At 43.5% G+C, this 25768-nt stretch overlaps 1 protein-coding gene across 3 annotated transcripts in view; it reads right to left on the reverse strand.

Annotated features, from left to right (window-relative positions):
* The window catches only part of DOCK4 (dedicator of cytokinesis 4), a 481793-nt gene that overhangs the window by 58865 nt on the left and 397160 nt on the right, over window positions 1-25768 (reverse strand). For all 3 annotated transcript variants that reach the window (XM_075558568.1, XM_075558567.1, XM_075558566.1), the window contains exons 29-35: window positions 25356-25456; window positions 24165-24223; window positions 13014-13162; window positions 10843-10928; window positions 6255-6350; window positions 5268-5328; window positions 1103-1196 (exon numbers count right to left, since the gene is read on the reverse strand). In XM_075558568.1, the coding sequence (XP_075414683.1) occupies window positions 1103-1196; window positions 5268-5328; window positions 6255-6350; window positions 10843-10928; window positions 13014-13162; window positions 24165-24223; window positions 25356-25456 (646 nt within the window). The remainder of the gene's footprint in view (window positions 1-1102; window positions 1197-5267; window positions 5329-6254; window positions 6351-10842; window positions 10929-13013; window positions 13163-24164; window positions 24224-25355; window positions 25457-25768) is intronic.

A 25768-nucleotide genomic window follows, 5' to 3' on the forward strand; every position in this document is an offset into this window, starting at 1 on the left:
GGGATGCCAAATTCATAACAGTAGCAAAATGACAGTGATGAAGTAGCAAAGAAAATGATTTTATGGTTGGGGGGTCACCACAACGCGAGGAAGTTTATTAAATGGGGTGGATTTAGGAAGGTGGAGAACCACTGGTTTAGATCATGGCCAAGAAAGTCTCACAGAGTAGTTCTACTCTGTAAAACATGGGTCACCGCAATTTAGAATGAACTCAACAGCAACCAACAACAACAGCACGGAAAGCAAAAGATTATAACATTGATAGCGTTTTCTATGCATATTGATATATACATGTAGTGGATTCAATACAATGGAGTAATCAAAGTGAATTATATGGTTCTACATCAGGCTTTGGTGTGTAATGACTGAGGTCTTAAAAGCATGGGAGTTCCCATCTAAGATGTAACTACTGGTTTTTCCCTCTCTGGAAGAAAGATGAAGGAGAACAATTAGTGTAACAGACTAATGGACCACGTGAACACTAGACCCCAAGACCAGAAAACGAGGTGGTGCCCAACTACCGCTCTGAAAGGGATCACACAAGATCCTGAATGGAGTGGGAGAAATATGTGGAACACAAGAGACTGGTGAACGTCCAGGTCAATCATCCTCCGGGTCTGGGGCTTTCCTCACCCCATGGTTTGATGTTGAGTGAAATCACAGACAGGGGAACAAGGGGCTCAAGGATACTCCTAAGGTATGCATACGTTAATCAACTATTTGAGACCAAAAAGTCTGCTTTTACCCAAGGACAAAGTCCAAACAGGTTAGGAAAGGAGGAGGGAGGGAGACAAGAACCACAGGGAAGATGTGGGATAAGGTACTGAAATACATGCAATGAAACAAGAACATTAAAATAAATAAATAATAACTCTAGGTAAGTTCAGTAGATATGTCATCACAATCTCTAAAAAAAACTGTGCAAGAGACAGAGTGAAAAAGAAAAAAGCCAAAATGTAAAATGGAATGAAGATTAAGAAACAGCAATCTGATACGTTTTTATCTTATTTTAAAGAAAACAATGATAAAAAGCAGATTTATCATGTTTAATACATAAATACCTAGCCCACTTCTCCCAAGCTGAGCCCCCAAGGAGCAGTACCTGTGAAGTTCTGGGCTTTCAGGTGCAGGTCATAGAGCTTGTGAATGTAGCGTATATACATCTCCTCCTTGTTGAGTTCAGTTTTATAGAAGTTCTGTAAAAAAAAAAAAAGGTACAGGCATGGATACTTCTTCAACTATTAGGCTTACAAATACCTGCCTTTAAATCTTCTAAATTTCCATGTGTTGAAACAAGAGAGCTGATCTATTTTTCATATAAAAGTCTTTTCCAAAGGTGAGTAAGGAGGCCCAGTGATGCATTATTAAGTCAACATAGTGTTAAGCGCACCCAGCAGTGATTGGAACATTGATAACTCGAGAGTATTACCGCCACTGAGTCATCATTATTTGCTACTTTCCATAATTGTTTGTTCCTTAACTGCCAATGTATGACAACCAGTTTGTCCAACTGAAAAATACATAAAAATATGTAACAGATTACCACATTTATTAAATTTGATGACTAATTAAAAAAATCATGTTATTGAGGGCTCATACAACTCATCACCATCCATCCATCCATCCATCTATTGTGTCAAGCACATTTGTTGCCATCATTATTCTCAAAAAAATTATATAACAGATTATTACCACATTCACTAAACTTGCTAATTTTGATAGGATACTTTTTCCTCATTTTAAATTTTAAATTGGTTTACACAGGGGAAAACAGTCTGAGGTATGTAGGTAAGGAGGCAAAAATGCATTTTTTGCCCAGAAAAATTATTCAAAAGAAGGTTAATATAAATTTCTTTACTGTTAAGGGTTACCTAGGTTTTTCACTTGGGGTTAAACTTAAGTGTTTCCAGTTTATGGTCAGAACAAAGAGGAACAAATAGATACTTTATTTCAAGTGATGATTATAAGGGTGTGACTATCGGAAAAAGATTGTTCACAAAAGAAACTATCTAGAATTTACTATGCTTCTTTAAATGGCTGGATATTGGCTATCAAAACCAGGTTTGGCTTTCTGGGCACACTTACATTTCTGAGACACACTTGTAGTTATCCACACCTACGCCTTCACCACCTTGGACAGTACACTCATCGGAATTGAACTCCCAGAGGAGGAAGTATGTCTGGTGTAGGATCCCAACAAAGGCATGACATGAATCTCTAAGTAAGAGCCCACTGCACTTTATGAACCCCCTGCTTACTCCAACTACACTTTGTACTTAGTTAGAGATGTTATCTTGGAAAGAGGATTGATTATTGAGTGACTGGCTGACTGACAGACTGATACATTTAGTAAGCAGAAGAAGGGAAAATGAGTCGTGGTAGGGGTGGGGGCGAGGAGGGGGTAAAAATCTACTGATTTGTTGGAGTGGCAGGTTTTTACCAGGAGGAAGGGCCAGGAATCCCCACGATTCTAACGCTGAATAGGTAGGACGGGGCGTTTGCAATGGTCTGAAACCGTCAGCGTGGATGCTTACATTGTACTTGGGCTTGAAGCCTGAGGACCTTCTGTGAAATAGCCAGTCTGTTCATTAGCATCTTCAGGAATCCAGTTTTCAAATCCCAGGACTCATTCGATCCGAAACACTGACTTTAAGTCACATGTAGACTTTAAAAGATGTCCACCCTCAAGCTACATAGCACGTGCCCTCTTCTCCTTTTGTCTTATCTCCTGTAGATCTTGGCATTCTTTTAAAAATCAAGCAAATAATGCTATTCACATTGCTCTTCTTACAACCAAAATCATTTTAATTAGCAGGAATTGTTGGACCATAAACACAAGTCTAACAACCCCACAGCAGGTTTTCGCGTTATTAAGGGATGATTCCCTCTAATAGCTTTCTGGTAAGAAGCAGCTTCCTTTGAGAACAAAATAAGCCACGACTCTGTAGATGACTCGTCCTCCTTTTGAAAAACCAACAAACCAATAATCTCTCTCGTCAGCAGAAGAGAGAGAATCTTTCACATATGTCTGGCAAACACTTGCGACACAAAGAACAAAACAATAATCCATATTTCCTAGTCTGAGTCATGTCAAAGAGTCTGCATTTTAGCCAACTTAACACTGGAGTTTAGCTTTGACGGCGATGCAGGAAGCCTGGGCTTTTCTGAAGACAATCAGTCTGGAGTTGATCTTTGAAGAGAGGTACGAAAAACCTCCCAGAGGAAGTGAGTATTGCAGGGAACCAGATTGCTGCTGGAAAACACGGAGAACTTTCCATATGGGGTAGGAGCTAAAAAGATTAGCTTCAAAGTCATACATTCTGTCTTTTAATTATCAGCTTTCGTAAGCTGGCTTGAAATTAGAATCGTTTTCAAAATGTTCACCTTTTGTTTAAATACTTGGTCACTGTAAAAACAGTAGGATGCAACCTTTGTCCCCAGTGAATATTGACAGGATCACCAAGAGGGCCAACTCTCTGGCTTGTTCCGAACCAGAGCAGACACAGTTAGGACCCAATGTGAAATGCGTTCTGAATGACACGCTGTATTCTGTGACTCCACCTGGGGAAATGAACCCAGGGTCCATGTGTATTTGGTTCTTCCCGGATGAAGGAAGTTGTAGAAGCGATGGAAGACGGTGAATGGGGAGTCTTTTGAAAATAGGCAAAGGCTTCCCCATGAGGTTATTTCAGAGACTGTTTGTCTGGAATTGGAACAGAGTAAGTGTGAAGGAGAGAAACTGAGAATCTCTCAGGTTTGGAACAGAGCCTTTTTCTCTCCAAACTCTAGTGTACAAGCAGGGATGTGGAAGAATCTACGGTTGAGCTTGTGGGTCAGGAAAAGGCTGGAACAACCGCAGGGAAAGACAGACAGCAGGCTTTAAAGTGAGGGACACCACAGTCAAGGCTTGAGCGTCAGCAGAGAGAGTAAGTCTCAGGCCAGGGCTGCTGGCCCAGAGGTCTCTCCTGGGGTCCCATGACAACATTTAAAGGAGAGAGTGCACTGTCTGTTAACAAGCTGTGGCCCGATGGAGGAAGTTCAGGTGTCATTATTTTTAGCTACAGATACTGGAGGTGGAGCTGTAACAATTAGAATCAAAACGAGATGGAATGGTGGGTGTGGTACAGAAGGACTGATTCATCTATTAAGAGTCGAACAGGTGGCAAGAATAGAAATTAGGAAAATTAGATCATGTCAGAGAGTGAAAGTCCAGCACTGCGAAGAAGGACTGCAAGGGCAGTAAATCAAATCAAACCAAAACAAACCAAGAAGACAGAAACCAGAGAGCTAAGGCAAGAGAGGACCAAAGTGGGGGCAAAAGAAAGCTCAAGGTACCTGCCCCGAGAAAACAATACGGCTTATCATGACGCAGGGGAACGGGGATAAGCCGTGCAAGTACTTAGACCTGAGAGGGAAGTTTCCTCAATTCCGCCAAAGACAACAGCATGGAACCAAAATTCTCACAAAATGTGAAGTGGGAAAGTGACATCTTGCTGTATTTCAAATCTCATTAAAGGAACTGACCAGATAGCAAATGCTAAGATATGAAAAATAAAAGTTTAAATGGATTGCTCATTCTTTGGTGCTGTAGTGAAGATCCCCTCATATCTAACAGACTGCTAGGTGAGATTTCATATAAATTTTGACAGGCCCAGGAAAATTCTAAGGCAGCTTGGGATCCTTACATAATATTTAACGTTCTTCTCCACAGTGTCTCACCTGGGCACCGCATTCTATGGCCACTGTATCTATCAAAGCAACCCTTCACCACTGTGAGATCATATATTTATTTTGCAATAAAAAGTTAGTGAAAAAACTACTGGTCTACAACACTGTCACTTGTTCACAAGTGACCAGAAGTATTTATTGAAACATAGGATAATACGATACTGTGAAGGGTGGAAAGAACAGAAAGGACCGTCTGTTCAGATGTACACTCTAGGGACAGCGTGGTCTCCCTCAGAGAAGAGCACAAGACTCCACGTGGGTGAAGTCTTTGCTTTGGCTGCATGAGAACCTGACCACCTCTCTCCAGATCCCGGAGCCTAGGTTCTTACAGAGGTCTGCTTTTGAGGCGTGTAAAGCTAAGAATTTCCTGGGTGTTCATTCAGCATGAAGTTTGCTAGGCTTCTTTGAAAAATACTTCTAAACTCTCCTAAGAAACATCCAGGTCAAACCACCCGGTGGATTCAGAACAGCCATCGCATTTCAGTGCTGAGATCAGATACATATAGCTGTGCAAGAAGGAAGGGGCCTTGCTTACTAACCAGAAGGCTAACTGTGCAGCCAATCTTCTTGCCATCGACCTCGCCCATTTTCATGCAGTCCCTGAAAGCAGAACAGCAAGAGTCAGAGCCCAGAACTGCCTTGCGAGGGTAAACACTCTGTTTCCTTAGCAGGGAAAACGATGGAGTTGTCAGAGACCAGAGACGATTCGCAAGGCTGTGGACACCCTGTGCTGGGTTGCATGGTCTATGGTCAGGTTAGAGGGTTTTCCATGCAACTGACTTTCAGCGTCAAGCCTCGGCTCCGTTTCAACGTACCGGGCACACAGAGTACCCGGACTGAAGGGGTCTGGCTGTATACCTCCTAAAGAGGATCAGAAGCATCGACCGGTGTCCCTGGCCAGCTTCAACAAGGAAGCTAAGGGGTTCTGTCGTGAAAACAACAACCATCCCCACCAATCCCCCCCCTCCCCGTCAAACCTGATATAGGATATTATTGCATACTTTCCCCCTATGCCTCAAATATATCAATGGATATCAGAACAACTCAAATATCCTGAATCCGTGTGTGCCCATTGCAAAATTGCTTCAGCACTTTAGAGAATTTTTTAAAAAGGAAAAAAAAGTCTATATTATCCCCTTCTTTTTATTCAGAGACTGGTGTGGTCATGCAAGTCTCTGTCCCATGGTCTCTACCCTGACATGGACAGTCTCATGGTCCACTGGATGAGTCGCAATTGCTCCCTGCCCGACCCTCCACCCCAAGTCTCATAGAGGAAGTCTGAGACCCTCTCACTTCACCCCGAGTTTGAAAGAACCATTCCAGCAAAATCAAATAGGAAACAAGGGCAACAAACCCCAAATGAGACCCAAGAGCCGGCCAGTGAGACGGCCACGAGCTCACGGCAGATTCCCAAGGGCTGAGAAACCATTCTTTGCCAGTCTGTCAGCCCTCCAGGAGAATGTTAATTGTATGCTATCTGATCATCTACGGGACAGTTCTTCTGGAAGACACAGGACTCAGCTTACCTGTAATCTAACAACCTCTCCATTAGACGGGTGACAGTGGCGATTAGTGAAACGCCACTTTCCCTCCATGTTTCCCGCTCAATTTTCTTTAGTAGACTGGAAAAGAAAGAACCCAGGGCATTTTCAACATTTATTTTTATCAGTCACCATGACAACCATTTTACTTTCATCAGTACCTTAAATGTCTTAGCAACCACTGCAACAGCGCACAAGTAGCACAATTTGCAAACAATGTCTTACCTAGGATAGGGACCAAAGAGTGGAATTCTAATCCAGGAAGCATTGACAAAGCAAATTGATTTTCAGATTATCCAAGTCATCAAATACGAGCACATGCATATCATCATATTTTCAAAAGACACAAGCACCTCAGAGCTCAAAGTCATTTGGTCCCCCTCACTCCTCTCAGGTGACAGCAGAGGCTAGCACCCCGCCACGTCAAATACCGCTGCAGAAAGCGACAAGAGGGGTGCCGCCAACTTTCCTTTTCAGCCAAACCTTGCTTTATCCACAGAAAAATGTTCTCCTACCTCTCGGTGGAATGCATCTTCCTCCAAGCAGTTTTACTGCAATGCAACAGCCACAGGAAAATCCTTGCACAGACGGTATGACGTTTTGCGTTTTTTCCTTTCACTTAACATTTGCCCACTCAATACATATTGTACGATCTGTGCGCTCACTCAAGTTCATTCATGTTGCCATTAATCACGGAGGAGTTCCTACGGGGTTCTTACAGCAGATGGAGGGCAAGCGCCGAGCCACCTCTTTCCTCCCACCCACCCCCTCATCCTAAGCACCTTGGAGCAGAGAGGCACTATGTAAACACAAAATAAAAACAATCTTAATCATTAGAGTCTGTGTTGCTTTCACGCCCGGTCTCTCTCTCCTTCTCTCTGCAAATTAACAAAAGACTTGGAAAATCTTTTATGATTCAACTTGCTCCCAAAGACAAAAGTCAGAGCACAAGCTTGGCCGCGTGAGGATGCTTCTCCAACCCTCTGGGTTTGCGGATCATCATTTCTACCCAAGGGCTTGTTTCCCTCTCAGCTTCGGGAGACGGCATTTCGTACAAGTACGGTCTGAGCCTATCATAGATTGTGCACAGTGGGGAAAAGAAACATTTAAGAAAAAAAAAAGCGATTCCGTCCAAGCTTTCATTTGGCTGTGGCTTTAATCTCTCCCGGATTTTTCCCCTCACGCCCCACTTTTGTTTCCTTGATGACTGCCCTCTCCATGCCCAGCCTTCTGTCTTGTCTCCTCATCTGTTGGCCGTGCATGTGACATCATCTGTTTTTCTAGCTCATGCCGAACTGTTTCCTAGATGGGGGTGGGGATGGGGTGCCCAGCATACAGAAGGGCTGGGGCTATTCCGGACAAGTTCCACAGAGGACGGTCAGTCTGACCTGTGCTTGGTTAAAAACGCATTTTCTTTAAGAAATCTCCGAGGAGCACCTATCTCATGCCTAAATGCCAAAAGGATATTGAACCAAGGACCCAAACAAAAATCTGCCAAATCATTGAGGGATGCGGGAGACATGTCCCCAAGGGATAGCCCACACTTCACTTTCTTTGGAGGCTCAGAAACAAAGGACTCAAGTAGTAGTGATGCTAAATATGTGTGGAGACTTCTTTTCTGGACAGGATTTCATTAGTTGGCACAGCCTCCTGTGCAAGCCAGGAAGCAGAGCCCCATAATCCTCTTGCAAGGAGAGGCAAAATTCTACGCAGCCTGTTTCCTTCACTAAGTCAAGACCAAAAGTGAGGGCCGGATCTAGAACCTGATTCATCTGCTTCCTCGTCAGGCGTATTATATTCTATTGGGAAGTAGGCCATTTCTCAGTTTCCTTGAGACAAACCGAGAAGGGGAGGCTGCAGGCAAGAAAAGACAAATGTCTTGCTCACCTGGATGAGGTCTGGCATTTTCCTTTGGCCTACAGTTTTGGCCACTGGCCCATGGGGAATGGACAGGGAAGCCGTCTAGGAAGAGCGAAAGGTTCCTGGCCAATCAATAGGGCGAATCTGTTCACCGTAAGGGGACCCTTTACCTGAGGAATTTGACAAACACCAGCCCAGCAGGCTGACAGAGAGCTCACAGGTCTTTTCTCTAGGAAAGAAGTATATGGGGGCAACGTAGAACGGGATTTGACCTGCAATCACCTTTCCCTCCTTTTCATGGCATGATTATATTGAGCTCATCACTGTTATACCCAACCCCAGTGTCTCTGCATGCTCGACTCAATCCAGAGAAGAGCATGAGATACCTAGGATGTCAAGTTGCTCAGCTAATTCTCTGCCCCTCACGGTACCAGAATGTGAGATCACCAAATAATGATCTTTGAAATGATCTGGGGGGGGGGGTCTTATAGGATTATTTAGAGCAATGAACAAGAATATTAAGCAAAGGACTAGGGAAAGAACAGAGAGGGATGCCACTTTGTTTAGAGGCCCATCAAAAATCCTTAAGACGGCTTGGCTACCCTTACTGGGTAGCTACCCCTACAACACATGCCTGCTACATCCCGAGAAATGCAACAGAGCAGGTGCTCTGGACATTAAGCCAAATGATAATCAAGAGGCGCCATGGGGAGTAGAGTTTAGTTCTCAATAGGCCAAATTGGCAGTTATGATCTATGAGCTTGGCATGATCATAAATCCCTGGTCCTACATACTTGAGAAAGTGGTAGTAAGGGCTAATGGAGATCATGTTAGGGGTAGAAAACGATAAGCTGAATTCTGAATTAGGAAGGTACGATAAATTGAAGACCTTGCTCTGCAGGGCCTATTTTGACAAGTACTGTATTGTCAAGAAACAGTGAGAGCTACTTCCAGTGGAGCAGCGTTTCAAGAAGTCTCAGGCATGAGTTACAGAGAACAAATGAAACTCTGTACCAAAACGCCATGTGCTCCTTAATTCACACTACGAGCACTGACTCATTGTGACTCTACGAATTCACTGTGCTTTTTATTGTTTCCTGAGATACAGTTCAGTTTTCACTTCCTTTGGGAGCCCAGGTAGAAATGATATTTAATTATCAGTTCACATTTTACTTATTCCCAATGCACTGATGACAAAAGCACCAAAGAAAAATATTTATGGTAACAATTCTAGTAATGCACTAAAAATCAACAAGAGAATAAAAATCCCCATGGAATGAATCAGGCACCTTAAAATAGTCCTAATTACAGAGCTTAATATTTTAATTATTGGTTTGAATCTAATGTCAAGGTAGGTCTTCTCTTTCAAAGTCATATTTATACACAAGCAGTCTAAATTGCACACAACCAGGCCTTTATTAAAGTGGGTAAGAAGCACTATAGAACCATGCTAGTATTTATTAATATTGTGAATTTATTATAAATAATTAATCACAAATCTCAAGAGATTCATTCCACTGAATGCTCTCTCATTTTAGCTCTTTGTTCAAACCAAAGACTCAGAACTGAAATGAGAGCAGTTTTCAAAAGCAATTTATTATATTGGATGAGCTTTTAATCAGAATTCTTGCTAAACTACAGCTGTCGAGAAGGACAGACGCTGGTATGCTGAAAGGAATGAGGGCTTTGTGAATAATTATTAAAGTTCTGCTTTAATTATAGTTTCAAAAGAAAATGGTGCTGGTGCCGAGCAGGACTCTCACCCTCATCAAAAGGAACCCCTATCACCCTCCCCAGCGAGTCCCCTCCTTAGAGCTTTCCCTAAAGCTTTAAAAAGTATTGGGAGTGGCTTCGGTTGGAATCTCTCTAGCCTGCCGGGCACTAATAATGTTTTCAGGCATATATTATTGACTGACTCCTGGTTACCCTACATGTTCGCGAGTAGAACTATTGAAATGCCTTGGCTGTAATCCTTACGGAAGAAGGTCTCCAGGCCTTTTCCTCTGCAGAGTCACCGGATGCTCCTGCACCTGCCACCCTTTTGGTTAACAATCAATCACAAACCATGAATAGCGCCCAGGCTCATGGTGAGAAAATCGCAAAGGCCTTTTACAGACTCTAGTACATCTCCATTCTCCATTCAAATCCTCAAACACAAAATTTACTAAAACTGCTTTCCTTCTAGGCTCTTCTAATAGGAGACATTTAACAAGCAATGTATAAGCTGAGTGAACAATCAGTATCAATGAATTTAATCAAGTGTTGACAAACAGAAGCAAGCTAGGTTAATTTCCCCCATAGCAAACTAGCCAAGGATACCAGGCTTTGAAAAGCATTGCGCACAAGCATTAGTCACCCCAGTTTAATTATGGTCCTTCCCCAATTCTCAACTACATTCAAAATCATTATTACCTTGTAGCCTGGAATTTAAACTGATCAAGCATAAAGAGAGTGAGGAGTTTTATATATTTTTAACTGTACCACATATGACTGGTCCTAATTGGAGACTGAAATAAACATACATAATCATCAACATAGTAAGGGCCTTTCACTAGTTTGGCAATTTTCCTTTTATTCAGCCCCCACCCAGACAAAGCACTCCTGTGAGACCAAAGCTGTCTTTGTAGCTCTCAGCTCCAGCGCCACTGTGAAACTGCACTGACACCGCATCCCCTGGACAGACAGACTGACAGGAGAGAAACACACTACTCACATACTGTTGAACAGCTCGCGGTAGGTTTCGTCACCTTTGCCTTCAGACATGAGGCTATCCAGTTTGTCGATTAGTTTGGCTTCCACCTGAAACACACCCAAATATTATTCTCTCTCTCCTCTCCGTCACATGTAGGTTTTCTAGGCAAATAGGAACGTACCTATTTCTGCAAGGGCACGTGTCGCAGTCAATTTTGGGATAGGGACAGTATCAACTGTGGTGAACAGCAGACACCTGTCCTTGGAATTCCAGGGGTCGCTGAGCGGGGACTAGATGGCTTTGGACACCCAGCTGGGGAGCACGTGGCGCTGCCAAAGACCTCAATCTATTTGTTGATTCAAGCACACATGCTGGAAGCCCAGCTTCAATGCCTGCAGCCTTTTTTGCAGGAGCTAGAGAAACTGGCAAGTCCTATCGTTCTTTAAAAAAAAATTGCTATAAATATATCTCTATCTTATGTGAAAATATTTATGTATCGGTATATATGTTATGTGTGTTCCTATATATATGAACATTAACAACCTAATAAATTCATAGGCATTAATGATATCTGTTTGCTTTTTTTTTTTACATTTATTTCCCAGGGATACACTGAATCCTCACTGAATTTCAGAACCCATTCTATGCATGTACAAATGGCAGATAGAGAAAATGATTTCAAGTCATCAGTAAGGAGCTTGAGCAAGAAAGGGAATACTTCCTGAACAAAATGTGGTAAAAAATTTACATTTGAAAGGGCATAAATTCTCTGGAACCTGATTATCCAGAGGGTGGGGCTGGGGTGGGCGTGGGTAGGAAATCCCTGCATCTCTCTAAGGCCCAGACACGTGAGGAGGCACCATGGTTACACCCTTGGCCCATAGCTAAGAGGTTAGTGGTTCCAATCGTCCGGTTTCCTGGAGAGGAACAGCCCTGGGAATGTGAGGCAGCTCTGCTCTGTCTTACACGTTTCTTTGAGGCAGCATCAACTCAACAGGAGCAAGGTTTGGTGTTCTGAGAGAGATCCTCCAAACCTTTGCAAGGCTACAGAGATTAAAAAGGATTAGGAACTGAGCGAGTATATTTGACTTTGCAAGAGAATAAAGTCTAGTCATTCCTTGGAATCCTATTTCTAACAGGAGCTAAAGACCAGGCAGAAGCGTTTCTCCCCTGGTCTCTCAGCCAAGGAATGTAATAGGCTTTCCCTCACCTGCTATATGCTCCCCGCCCCACCCCCCCCAGGCAATGTCCACTCAGGGCAACCTGATGTCTGTCAGGGTTTTCAATAGCTGAGGTTTCATAGGAGACCCCAAAGCCTTTCCCCACTCAGGTGCTTCTGAACACCTCAGACTTTTCTGTCAGCAGCTGCGTGCATCAACTCTGCCCCACTGGGGGACTCCCATTTGCCTAGTCCTGCTCTTGAAAACAAATGCAGATCTTGACGGGTAAAACACTGTGCATTTGGGTCTATGAATATATTCAAATTTCTCAGACAGTTGCCAATCAGTTTCTCCGATTGAGGAAGGCTTCATTTGGTGCCCGGGCATTGTTGAGAGAGGTGACAGCCTACTGTCTCCAGCTGGAGGGCCTTGCCATGGCAAAATCGGACAATTACGCAATCTGGTTTTGTAATAAGAGCATCTGCCTCTCCAAAGCTGGAGCAGAGCTGTTAGAACCTGCGTTGACGAAAAATTATAAGATCATGCTTTTGGAATTTCCTTTGCAAGAATTTCCATTGCTTTTTCCTTTAATTTTCAATGCTTCAAGGAACGAGCAATACAACACTCTGTGAATTAAATGCTGAAAGCCCAGCTATTCACCAAACAAAACGGGCAGACCACTGAGAGCTCAACGAGTTTAAGAGCCATTAACCCTCTGATTTCTCAGTACTGATCAATGGGGAGCAAAGAAAATCTCTGCCAGATCTTAAATACAACCTGAGGAAAACATAGCAATTTTTTTAGCTGAAAGGGAATGAAATGACTTTTCAAGAAATCCTTGGAGGTGCAGAGAAAGAAGTAGAGACACGTGCAATGCCCTGTGGCTAGGGAGTGGGCAGACAAAGCCTGGCCTCCAGGTCTCCTGCTTGATGGTCTGGTGCTCATTCGCCAACTCATAGCTCAACCTGGCAGCTCAGAGAGACAGAGGAGAACTGAAACCTTGCAGATACTCTGAGGAGCTCCACCACCCACCTGTTTAAAACCGCCGCTCCGCCTCTGCTCCCAGTCCATCATATCATGGAAAATAGGAATCATGACGTTCCGGAGATCTGGCTGGGGTATCAAGGTCACTTCAAGGAAGGGGCCAATCAGGGCAGGGATGAAATGAAGCTTGTGTTCTCCTAAATTGAATAGACCGTTTGACTTTTAATCCATGTGGTCTTAATTAGAATTCAGAAATTAATATTAGAACATTTATTTAACACTTGGATGGTAACACGGAAGAAGTTATTCAATATAATCAGGTGATGCAGCAAGGAAAGTACCATATGTATGAATATATTTATATATATGGAAAAATGGAACTAAACAATTAATGGAATTTTTCAGTAACATTCTGAACCCCTATCATATATATGGTAGTCTAGAGCAGTGGTTCTCAACCTTCCGAAGGCCGCAATTCTTTCATACAGTTCCTCATGTTGTGGTGACCCCCCCAACCATAAAATTATTTTTGTTCCTGCTTCATCATTGTAATTTTGCTATGGTTATGAATCAGGTCACCCCTGTGAAAGGGTCGTTTGTCCCCCAAAGGGGTAGTGACCTACCAGGTTGAGAATCACTGGTCTAGAAGATTGTACCTCCTACTGATCATCACTATGGTTATTAATGGGTTGGAAAATGACAAATGAGTTTTTGTGTTTTTTAAAGAAGTTCCTTGAATGATAAGTCCAGGGTGTGGGACGGCACTGATGAACCACATGACTCTCCTCTAGTTCTTTTAAGATTTCCGCCCCTCATTATTAAGGCCCTTGTGCAATGCAATATATCGCATCAATCATGTTAGATGTGGGTAGGTGCATTTGTACATTTACGATCACTTGGTACATAGTAGTCAAGACAGATGACCCCTCAGAGACACTGACAGAAGTAAGGGTTCCCTGAGGGTACAGGAAGGGGGGTGGGGTGGAGGAAGGCGGGAAGAGGGGAGTTAATAGCATTATTGATTATAAAATCCCACCCGGTGGGATTGAACAACAGAACTGTATGGGCAGGGAAGGGATATATTGGCATGAGTAAGACATGTCAAGAACATATTATTTAGTTAAAAATAAAACAAAAGCTAAATAAATAAACAAAAATGAAGTGGTTCCTAACTGTATTTTTATAATCTTTCTGGAATACATTGTTTTTCCCTTTTTAAAAATCACAATATATGTATATCCAAATAAGTATCAGATGATGGTCTAAAGCAGTGGTTCTCAACCTGTGGGTCGCAACCCCTTTGGGTGGGTCGAATGACCCTTTCACAGGAGTCACCGATTCATAACCGTAGCAAAATTCCAGTGATGAAGTAGCAATAAAAATAATTTTATGGTTGGGGGTGGTCACCACCACATGAAGAACTGTATTAAAGAGTCTCGGTGCACAGATACGGCTGCCTTCTTGTAGCAGGTGGGTGTGGAGTTCAGTCTATTACTCTGATCTTCTATTACTCAATCGGGCAAGTCTCTTTTTACGCTAGGAACAATGCCTGTACTGGGAAAGGCACTCGTCCTCAAAAGTCACTGGACGGCATGGTGAGGGCAAGGGGAGGCTATGGACAACATCCACTTAAAGTCCACCGAACACCTGGAGATGCTCAACAGAAGACAGCTGGCTTCGTCCAAGAGTCATCTCCTTCCTTTTCTCTTGACCTCTGGTATTAAGGCTTGAACAGTAACGAAATACTAGGTGTTTCCAATTACTGGTTGATGTCAGGATTAAATACCTTCACAGTAAAGATCAGTTTCCTGTATTTTGCTATTTGTTCCAGAAAGGACGGAGGTGACCAGTGAGTGAGCTTAGCCACGTACGTGTAAGCGACACCATAAATTCACAGTACAATTATATAGAAAATTCTTTTTTCTTTTTTTTCCCCAAATCCTTTTTTCTTTACAGGGTTTGTTTTTTTTTTTAAGGAAAGAGAATATGGAAGACTATTTTGCAAGAGAGCAAACTGAAGGCTGATGGAAGGCATCAGGGATGGGACAACCCAGTGGGTGGTGTACAGCCACTGCGTTTCGGGCATGGGAGTGCCATGGGTCGCTTGGCCCTCCTCGCTGGGTAACTGACCTGTGTGTGATACCACATGAGCTGAAATGTGAACGAGTCCGAAAATAGCCTTTCAAATCTTGGCACATGGCAGCACTCACAAGAGTTCGTTGTTTGTCAGGGAATGTCAAGTCTGCTCGCAACTCAGAGCACCCCTGACAAAGGAGACCCGCCCCACTGGGTTTTCCAGCAGGTCCCCTTTTCAGAAGCAGCCCTTTCTTCCCAAGGGAGCAACTGGCCTTGCTGATAGAAACGAGGCTGGAGACCACGTTGTAGAAATCTGCACGACCAGTGACTGCTTCATTGCGAGTGCCAGTTTTTTCAACATCAGCAGGAATTGAACACACGGACCTCACCAGATGGAATTCATAGGCATAAAAGTGACAACAGCTACAGGGAAGGTTAATTATGAGTGGCCTGATGAGGTTAGGGACTGACTGGGACAGGCCCTCAGTTGCTCATATATAAACTCAGAGGGAAGTTGAAGAAAGTTAAGAGGAGTCCATGAAAACCAAAGTATGCCCTTGAGAGTATCCGATCTGAGTTCTGAGAACGCCTCAAGCACAGACTTGACCCACTGAACACAAATGACCGGAGGCCTGAGAAGCTGTGGGCTGACATCACGAGCATCACACATGACGAAAGCAAAAGGCCATTAACGACAGGAAGGAAGGGATCAACTTGGATGTCTGAAGAGACTCTGACACTTGCTTCTGAACATCCAGTAGCTAAAGCAAATGGAAGAAATGGTGGCGTGAAAGAGCTGAAGGGAACATTTCAAAGGGCCCTCGAGAAGACAGTGTTTGCTGGATTAGAAAGCTGAAAAGGAGAACATCACTCATGTTCAGCTGGAAGAACTGATGAAAAAATTCAACAGTGAGTTACAACACGGAAGGTTCTATAGGCGAAATATTTGAATGATGTGGGAGGCATTAAAAGACCACAGAGGAAAAGAAAAATAAAGACCAGGGAAGAGCCCTGAGAGCATAGCGCTTACATCGTGGGCTGCAATCCAAAAAGACACCAGTTCAAAACAACCAGGCGCTCTGAGGGAGAAAGACGTGGATTTCTACTCCTGCTAATAGTCAGTCTCAGAAACCCACAGGGACAGTTCTACTCTGCTCTACCGGGTCACTGTGAGCCAGCATCGTCTGGATGGCAGGGAGGTTGTTTATCTGAAGAAACACACAGGTTCACTGTAGCAAAAAGAACTAGTTAACATCCAACCATTTCAAGAGGCAGTACATGATCAAGAACCAATGACAGAGACGGAAGAAATATAAACTGTACTGACCCCATTAACAGAAAGCCAGCCTCCAGGGATTGACAGAATACCAGCCGAAATGTTGTGAAAAGCCGATGGAACACTGGAAATACTCGCCTGTTTATGCTAAGAAATATGGAAGCCATCTCCTGGCCATCAGACCGGAGAGATCCGTATTTGTACCCATTCCATCAACACGGTAACCCGACAGAATGCAGAGAGTGTAGTGCAATATCACTAGGGTCATAAGCAGGTAAAACTTGCTGACGGCACTACAGTGGTTGCGGCGGTACGTAGACAGGGAACTGCCAGGGATTCAAGCTACATTCAGAAGAGGCTGAGGCACAGATGGACGTCAGATGGCTGACGGCAGGTGAGTGTTGGTGAACGCAGAGGATACTGGGAAGATGTCTACTGGCACTTTATTGACTGTGTGGATCGTAACAAACTATGGGTAGCTTTGAGAAGAATGGGAATTCCAGAACACTCCACTGGGCCCATTCTGAACGTGTACATGGAGGAAGAAAGTCATATGAACAGAACTAAAGTCAGGAAAGGTGGATTCAGGGTTGTATGCTTTCCCCATACTTATTCAATCCGTACGCTGAGCAGATCATCAGAGAAACTGGACTCGATGATGAAGAATGCGGCATCAAGACTGGAGGAAGGTTTCCCAACCTTGCTTGTCCACACTCTCCTCTAGCACAGACACAGGGCTTTGGGCCTCTGTGAGGGAGACCCCAGAGAACTCACGCCCTCCAGGAGTTGCGCTTATCGCACACTTAGGAGCGTGGGGATTATATCTTGGGTTTCGTTTCCATGCAAGTGGAAGTGCCTGAACAGAAATGCTTTTCAATTGGTAGACAGGAGGAGAGCCCTAGGCACAACTCCCAGGCCCCAGCCCACCTAAAAGACTGCCGACATCATGGGGAGCACAGTCACATCTCAGAAGATCCACTGAAAGTGGCTTGTTTCTCACCATCTCTCAACGATGGATCCATAGCCATTATGTGCGAGGAAGAAACGTGGGTGTGATTCCTTTGTGTTTCTGCTTTGGGGGGGGAGGAGGGGGTTCCTACTTTTAATTTGATGTAGGTATGACTTTTTCCTTTCCCCAGGATCTATTTAATGTTCCTCATCAGAGCAAGAACATCTTCACATTCACCAAAGAAACTTCCTTGTTAATCTGACCTTGTGCGTTTTCTACTACAGGAATGCTTTGAAGACTGACACGAACCGTGGCAGGATCCACAGAAATAGCAGTTTCTACAGATTTATTCTGTCTCTATGCTGACCTCTAATACCACATAAGGTCCTTGGGAAGCAGAATGGGCAACAGCCCCACCCCCCTACCCCATTTCAAAGGGGCAACTAGCAGCTAACATGTGCAATTCTCTTTTTTGTCAGGCTGAAATCAGGAGGAAACTGAACTCAATTATTCTTACTGCCATGTGTAAAACTCCATTGTTGTTGTTAGGTGCAATGAGCATTAAACAGTCAGCAATCTCATGTGACATAAGGTTTTCTCGGCTGGAATCTTTTTGGAAGCTCCTTAAACCATTGCTATTGAGTCGATTTCGACTCAAGGTGACCCTACACAAGGTCTTGGAGGCTGTAAACTTTTAAGGGACCAGCGAGAGCCTCAGCTTTCTCTCACAGAGAGGGTAGTGGGTTTGAACTGTTGACCTTGTGAGTAGCAGTCTGACGCTGACCTGACAGCACCAACAGGGCTCCTTGGCTGAGTCGCTGCACTGGGATGGGTTCAAACCTATAACTTTCAATGGTCAGCAGTCAAGGGTTTAAATGTTACAGCCCACTGAAAAACATGTCCCCAATATCCTGGTAGGTGAAAAGAGAGGCAAACGGGGTCAGAGAGCTCCTCAAGGGCCAAGAGCAGGCAAGACCTGGTTATTAGTGGGCCTCACACCTATTCCATGACTGCTCCAAGAGATGGCGGCAGGGTCTCAAAGTCTACCCTCTCGCCACAGAGGCCCAGGACAAGTTGCCTGGTGACCGGGAGGGTCTCTCTGCTGCCTCAACATGGTCTACGACATCACACTTTAGCACAGTACTAGGGTGTGTGAGGTGGACAGGGGCGGGGTGGGGGGGATGTTGGGACCAAAATGAAAACCAAGCTCACTGCCATTGAGTGGATGCTGACTCTTAGAGACTGTATCAGACAGGGAAAACCTACTGTGGGTTTCAAGACGACCACTCAATGGGAGCAGCTGGTGGATTCCAACTGCTGACCTTCTGGTGCTCAACCCAGTGTGTACACTGGGCCACCAGGGTTTCTCCTCCGAGCTGCCACACTCCTATTTTTTTGGAGCTCTGGCGGCACTGTTGAGTAAGGGATGAACTACTAATTGCAAGGTCAGCAGTTCAAATTCAGACACCCCACTCTGGGAGAAAGACGAGGCTCTCTGCTCTGACTCAGAATCGTAGTGGGCGTAAACGCTAATTTCCTTGAGGCTTCAGCATTTCCTGCGTGACGCATCCTTTGGCCTCTCTAACGAGAACACATTATAGCCATCTATCTTATGTACGTACCACTGTTGGCTTGAACATCCTGAGTCTCTTCTACAAAAAAATCTGTTACCATCAGAGACATTTCAGAGTCTGTCTTTCCTATCAAGGTTTTTATGATGAAAAAATGTCAATGCGTATAGAATTAAGACAGAATCATACACACCCATAACCAAGTTATTATACTTATTAACATTTCTGTCCATTCTCTTTCCGTTTCCCCCCATGGCTGTAGTATTTTAGAGCAAGTTTAAGACAGCTGTCATTCTGTGGGTGAATAATTCAGTTAAGAAAATTCACCCTCATCCAGTCGATGCTGACTTCATAGCAACCCTATAGGAGTGTGCAGTCTGGCCCCTGTGAGTTTCCGAGACCGTAACTCTCTATGTAAAACCTAAGCCTTCGCTTTCTCCTGCAGAGTGGCTGGTGGTTTTGAACTGCTTACCTTGTAGATTGCAGCCCAATGCGTAGCCACTCTGCCACCAGAGAGCCTAATAATTCTGTTGGCCCCTTTAAAATGGGGCATTTTGCAAACATAGAACCAGCATGGTGCTATCACACCAAACAAAGCAAACAATATGTCTTTAATATAAAACCCAATGTATATACAAGTCTCCCCAATTGTCTTCAGACACATTATTTACAGTTTTTTCCCTCCTACATCCAAACACTACAGGCTGATAGCCTGATGTTCTTATAGTCAGTTAGAGGGTCACGGGGCAGAAATTCAGGACAACCTTGTTTGCTGTACACACGCGTGGAGCATTCAGATTCCGTGCAAACCGGAACTAGCTCTCCAACCATAGCAAATTTCATTCCTAACCGGCCAGTGAAGCAAACTCGCCAACTATGTATGGCAACGGCAAAATAAACTTGATTCAGATGGTTCTTTTCCCGTCTCTAATCGTCAGGCACATGGTCTTGTTTTGAAGTATTCGGGGCACCTGCTCCTTGGGCTGTTGGTGGTTTATATTTATGCACACAGAACAGTGTGCTAGGGAACGACTGATTTTCCTACAGCAGTTACAAGACGCTGTGTTTGCAAATGTGGGAGAAAGAGCCCGCGTCATATTTAGTAATGTTAGTTCATCTAAAAATAGAAAGGGGGTAAACAATGGCAGCAGCAACTCCACCTTGCCTCCAGGTGCATGCCAAAGGTGGGGCACGGGCGTAAAGACTTCACCTCTATCTACTTCGGGACTCCCCAGGGTAGGTACAAATGGATCGAATTTGGGGTGAGCTGGGGATGGGCTGAATGTGCCTTTCCTCCTCTCTGAACAGAATAATTCGGGTCCTAAAAGTTTGGAAAGGAAAATATTGAACAAGAACACACTGAAGGATGGAGTGTTTACTTCTCACTACCTGGTCTGTGCTCTTTAAACATAAAATTATTTTAATTTTATGATGAGAGTAGTGTTGTGTCTCATGCACCATATGCAGTGGAGACAAGCAGCATAATTTAATTTCAAGCTGCAGCGAGGAGCTGGGAGTCTGTCGGCTTTGGAAGAGTTGGTAATTCTAAAGGACTGAAGATGCCTCTGCTACGTTCTAGGTGGGGCTTCGCATGTTGCCCTTGGACAAAAACGTCTTGGGTTTGTTTCTATTGCCTTGACTGGAACCCAAGCACCAAACTCGCTGTCATGGAGTCATTTCTGACTCATAGTGAGACCCCCTGTGGTTTCTGAGACCAAGACCAAGTGTTTAGAGGAGACGAAAACTCAGTCTTTCTCCGGAGGAGCTGCTGGTGGTTTTGAACTGCTGACCGCGCAGACCACAGCCCAACGTGTAACCACTACGTCACCAGGGGTGCTGAACCATAAACTAACAAAACCACTTATTCATTCCTGCAGAGACGAAAGCAGGCCCTGCTTGGTCGACAGCCACAGACAGAGGGGAAAGAAGATAAGAAATGAGGATGGGCTCCTCACCCCCAATTCTAGGTGCAAAAAACATACAAATATTTACTTCCTTTCAAGGGAAAAACTTTCTCTGTGTAAATAATCACTATGAAGATACATTTAATGCCACCGATACATCATCGTGGAATTTCAGAATTAGGCTCTATGTGAAGCACACATCACTGAATGCCGTATTAAGAAACCGAATGTTTTAACACATATGGACCATGCTTTCTATCTCAGAAAATACCTCGCACAAAGTCAGTGCTTCATAAACCTTGTTGAACTGAATTTCCTGGCAGGTTCCATGAAAATGGAGAAATGGGATTACTTGAAGGGACGCTCCCCCAGCATTGAAAGTGCGCAGCGTGATGTAATTACAGGGGAACCAAACTGTCACTAACGTGTTTTGAGATTCTTAAGTAACAAGCTGACTTAGCAACTAGAAAGGGTGTCAAAGTAATACCCCCCCAATACTTATTTTTCCTTATCTTCTTAAAATACATATGGGATGAGAGGACTTGTGAACATCATCTACTTCTAACTGTTGTATAACAGTAATGACCTTTAAAATGTTCCTAATGTCTCAGGAGTCTGAAAAAAGTCATGAGACTATTCTACAGATATCCTAGAGATATAACGTGGAATACAACAGCCATTTTTACATACCCCGCACACTCAATCTCCTTGTTGGGGATGTGAGCTGGAAAATCCCATGCTGGGATGTGGTGCTCTGGAGTTTAGAGCTGGAAAATCAGGGAAGGGGACAGTGTTGTCTGGGGCAGTGCTTTCTTATCTCTAGCCAAGCGCAAAGAATCACTTGGAGAACTAGATGAAATGTGGGTTTCTATGCCCCACTATCAGCTCTCTTGCTTTCAGCAGGTCTGGGGTGGAGTTAGAAAACTTGCATGTCTTAGAAACTTTCCACCTTGGCTGATGCAGTGGGGCCACTTTGCATACTGAATAAATAATGCTTCACGGGGACCAATGTGCTGCAAACATTTTCTGTATCCCTAACTCTTTGAGTAAAGCTGACAGAGGTCATTAAAAATGAAAACCAGAGAGGTAGACAGCTTATTATTTTAGGACAAAGACAAAACAGAAGCGTTTGTGAAGTGTACAGTGACAGCGTCACGGTGTGATTAAGAGCTGTGGCCAGATTGATTTAGCCAGACCAACAGCCTGGTCCTACTTCCCTGGTCCCTACACCGATACAGTTTGATGTGAAAATCACCATCCATGGCAGCCTGTCTAGAGGGGGACACCTACCAGGGTTTGGAATATTCTCCTAACCCAATCATATTAGTCCTGGCCTTTATTTTGACTCCTAAAGGAGCCTCAATAAGCCCAAGGATTATCAATCAGCATTTAAACCAGGGCTTTGAATTGATTCAGCTTGGTTCAGTCGTGCTGACGAACAACACCAGAATGAACCCAAAGGTCTGAAATGTGGGTGAACCAGGGCACGAACTGGAATGGGAGAAACTGTGGGTTAAGCCCTGCTAGGAAGTGACTGTCCCGCCTAGAAGAAAACAAGGGCAGAACGCACACACAGCAACTCAACGTCTTGACCGACTAAGTAGAAAGCAAGAGCAAATCCGGCAGCTGACCATGTTGCTTTGAAGAAGTACTGTTCTACGCTGTCCTGGCAGCAACCCAGTGCCGTGCACCAGGCTGCTGGAAAGGCTCACCACACTTCTTCTGAGCCTCCCATTCCAGGGCTTTCATCCATAGTTTTTCCCTGTCCTGGTTCACATTTCCAACAACTCAACATTTAAAAACTTGGTTCTGTCCTGGTTTCGTGTGACTGACCATGACTGAGCCAGTTTAAACCAGTTGGCGCCCAGATATTAGTGCAGCACTCTTTGAAAAACATCTGACTAAACAATGTCAAGTACAAGATGAATGCTGAAAATTCCCTGAGTTGCTTTGGGATGAGAAGGACACAAGAATACAAGAATAAATAAAACATGAAAACTTACAGGAGCACTCTTCAAGGTGTGCAAAATTTGAAACTCGTGGTTTAGCAGATATTAAGGACAAAACATGAACTTGTGTTGGCCTTGGAGAAGTAGAAGTTGCTTTTACGATGATAAATACAACTTTTTAAAAATCACCAGTAAACATTGAAGATAGAGCAGTTAAACACAGTAAGTTCCCTAACTTGCTATTTATAATAGCAACAATCATGGCTCTATTTTCACTCACAGAAAACAAATCCTGCTCTCTCCAAGTCATACTGGTGTCAGCCTGAGAGACATGCTTTCAGATTAATGCACATTCAATTCAAATAGGTCAATCTGTTTAATAAACCATAAGGAGAAACTATTATCTAGGAATAGTGACTGAATACAAACATGTGCAGTTAACATACTGAACAGATACATGGGTCTCTAGAAAGAGACTTTATGCCAATCAGATTTTGAAACAATTTATTTTCCAAATCTTATTCTTGTCTATATCACCAGCTCAGTGCCATTAATATGCAGACATGACGCCTGATTTGCAAAGGCATATCAACATTATTAGGTCTAACAGTCTCTTAGCAACTGAAGATGCCTGTAAAATCCTTTGGTTTGACAACTTAAAAAAATTTTTTAGGTCACTTTATGGGGGGCTCTTACAACTCTTGTTATGATCCATACATCAGTGGTATCTGACATATTAGTACAGATATTGCCATCATTCTTTTCTAGACATTTACTTTCCATTGAGCCCTTGGGATCAGCCTCTTTTCCCCTCCCCACCCCCTTCACCCTCGTAGCCCCTTGATATAGATTGTATTATTTTAATATCTCACACTGACTGCTATCTCTCTTCCCCTCTGGTTTCGGTTGTTCTTACCCCTGGCTGGGGGTGTATGGTTATGTGTCATTCATTGTGATCATAACCCCCTCCCTCGCCACCTATCCCCCTACCCTTTTGGTATCTCTATTTCCATTCCTTTTCCTGGGTTCCATGTGTCCTGAATTTTATCTCCTGGTTAGGCAACTTTTTATGATATAGGTCAATGACTTCAAGTTTTAAGAGTAGTGATACTCAAGTAAACAGTTCACAGCATTTAATTGATTACAATCTGTATCCTCAATTTAGAGTCCCCCAAATTTTCAGTAGTTACAGCACCAAGTTCTGAATGTTAGTGTATCTCTAGAAATGATGTGCATATTATTACAGCACGGCTAGATTATAAAATTCATCATTCATTAATAATGAAACACAGTGATTTTTCAGACACCAATTTAAAGAATTAGGTTGTAGTCTTAATTCAGTGCCAAAGTGTCAATTACTTTCCAGAGATATCTTTATGGGTTTAGACATTTGATTTCCAATGCTGTCTCTGGGAATTTGCCCTTCTTCATTTGCAGGCTTACACATCCAATGACTTCTCTTTCCATCACTTACCTAGGTTTTGCCACATGCTGAATATTTCACAGCCCATTGTTACCCGCATGTCGCCGTACCTGAAATAGAACAGCAATGAACACAAAGCCTCACAAATGAAGCAGTATTTGTGTCTTTTAGTAGACAATCTACCATCCCACAATAGAAGGCAATTCTATTTTCAAAAAATACGATTGTGATGAAATACAGATATGTGTCACTTCACCTCCATTTGGGAAACGCCCCAGCGCATACACTTCAGAGGTCCCATAGGTGTGTGTGTGTGTGTGTGTGTGTGTGTGTGTATGTGTGTGTGTTCTCTTTCAAAGGGAAATCAGTTCTCATATATAATGTCCTCTTAACTGGTTGAAAGGCCCAAATGCAGATCCTTGCTTCACTGGCCCAGGGGTGGGATACAGGCAGGTAGCACAATGGGTTGGGCTGGCTGCACTCAGCACCTTCCCCGATCACCTCCTCTTGCTCTGCTCCCACTCCACCTTCTTCGCTGCCGCTGTGGCACCTGATCCTCCCACCATGGCTGGAAGCTCCAGAAGCAGTCGCAGCGGCAATGAAGACAAGAGGAAGCAGGCTCCCATAATGTGTTAACATGGCATCTGCACAACATCTAAAGCACATAACGTCCTATTTCACAGAACGTGTCGTGGATATTAAGTGACACCTATCTGTATGTATGACAAAGTTTGCTCTTTGGACTATTTTTAAGCGGACAATTCAGTGGCACTAATTACATTCACAATGCTGTAGAAACATCATGACTGTCTAACTTGTATTTCCTATTTTCATCTCTTCAGATACTAGCTCTCTTCCCATTAAGGAACAGCTCTTCATTCCCTTCGTCCGCAGCCTGGTCACCCTTTAATGGAAACATGCTTTTAACTAGACATGTAATATACATGTCTCAATGGCTCTCATTCAAAACCTTATAAAAAGCCTTCAGTAAAGCAGATTTGTTTTATATGTTTTTTGCATCTATAAAATGTTTAAATCTTGAAAGACTCCGATCAGAAAAAATATTCCAAAGAAAGTTTGAGATTCTGCACTGTCCAAAAACCGATTACGTCCTGTCGTCCTGCTCACTGCTCCTCCACGGTGTGGTCTCCAGTTGTGGGTGTCAGTTATGAACCACAGACGCCAAACACCCTCCAAGAGACACAATCTCATCTTCTCACTGGACTCCGTGCTGGAACTTACTTTTCTAACACCTTTTTCTTTTTGGATGGTGTGAACATCTCCAATTGCAGACACAACTGGTTTATAAAAATGACCGCGAGGTAAAAGTAGGAATCCCAGATCTGAAATAACAACAAATGCTTAATGACTATGATGGTACAAAAGCATCTGTGGATGGAATAACATGCGGTTTGGGATTTGCTTTCAAGGTTGTATGTGAATAGGAATAAAGTTGATTATAATTACAGCTCGCTATATGCCCGGGGAGGAGGGGTTCATGATATGATTCTCTCTACTTTCATATATATTTGAAAATTCTATAATGCAGAAATAAACTAAACAAATACATACTATTCATATTGGTGTTGCTTCAACGCCATATTCCAGGTTGAATGAGCTCTTTGATGGATGCTCAATGGGAAACATGTTGGTAA

This window comes from Tenrec ecaudatus, chromosome 9, assembly GCF_050624435.1.
Source record: "Tenrec ecaudatus isolate mTenEca1 chromosome 9, mTenEca1.hap1, whole genome shotgun sequence".
Classification (NCBI taxonomy): Eukaryota; Metazoa; Chordata; class Mammalia; order Afrosoricida; family Tenrecidae; genus Tenrec; species Tenrec ecaudatus.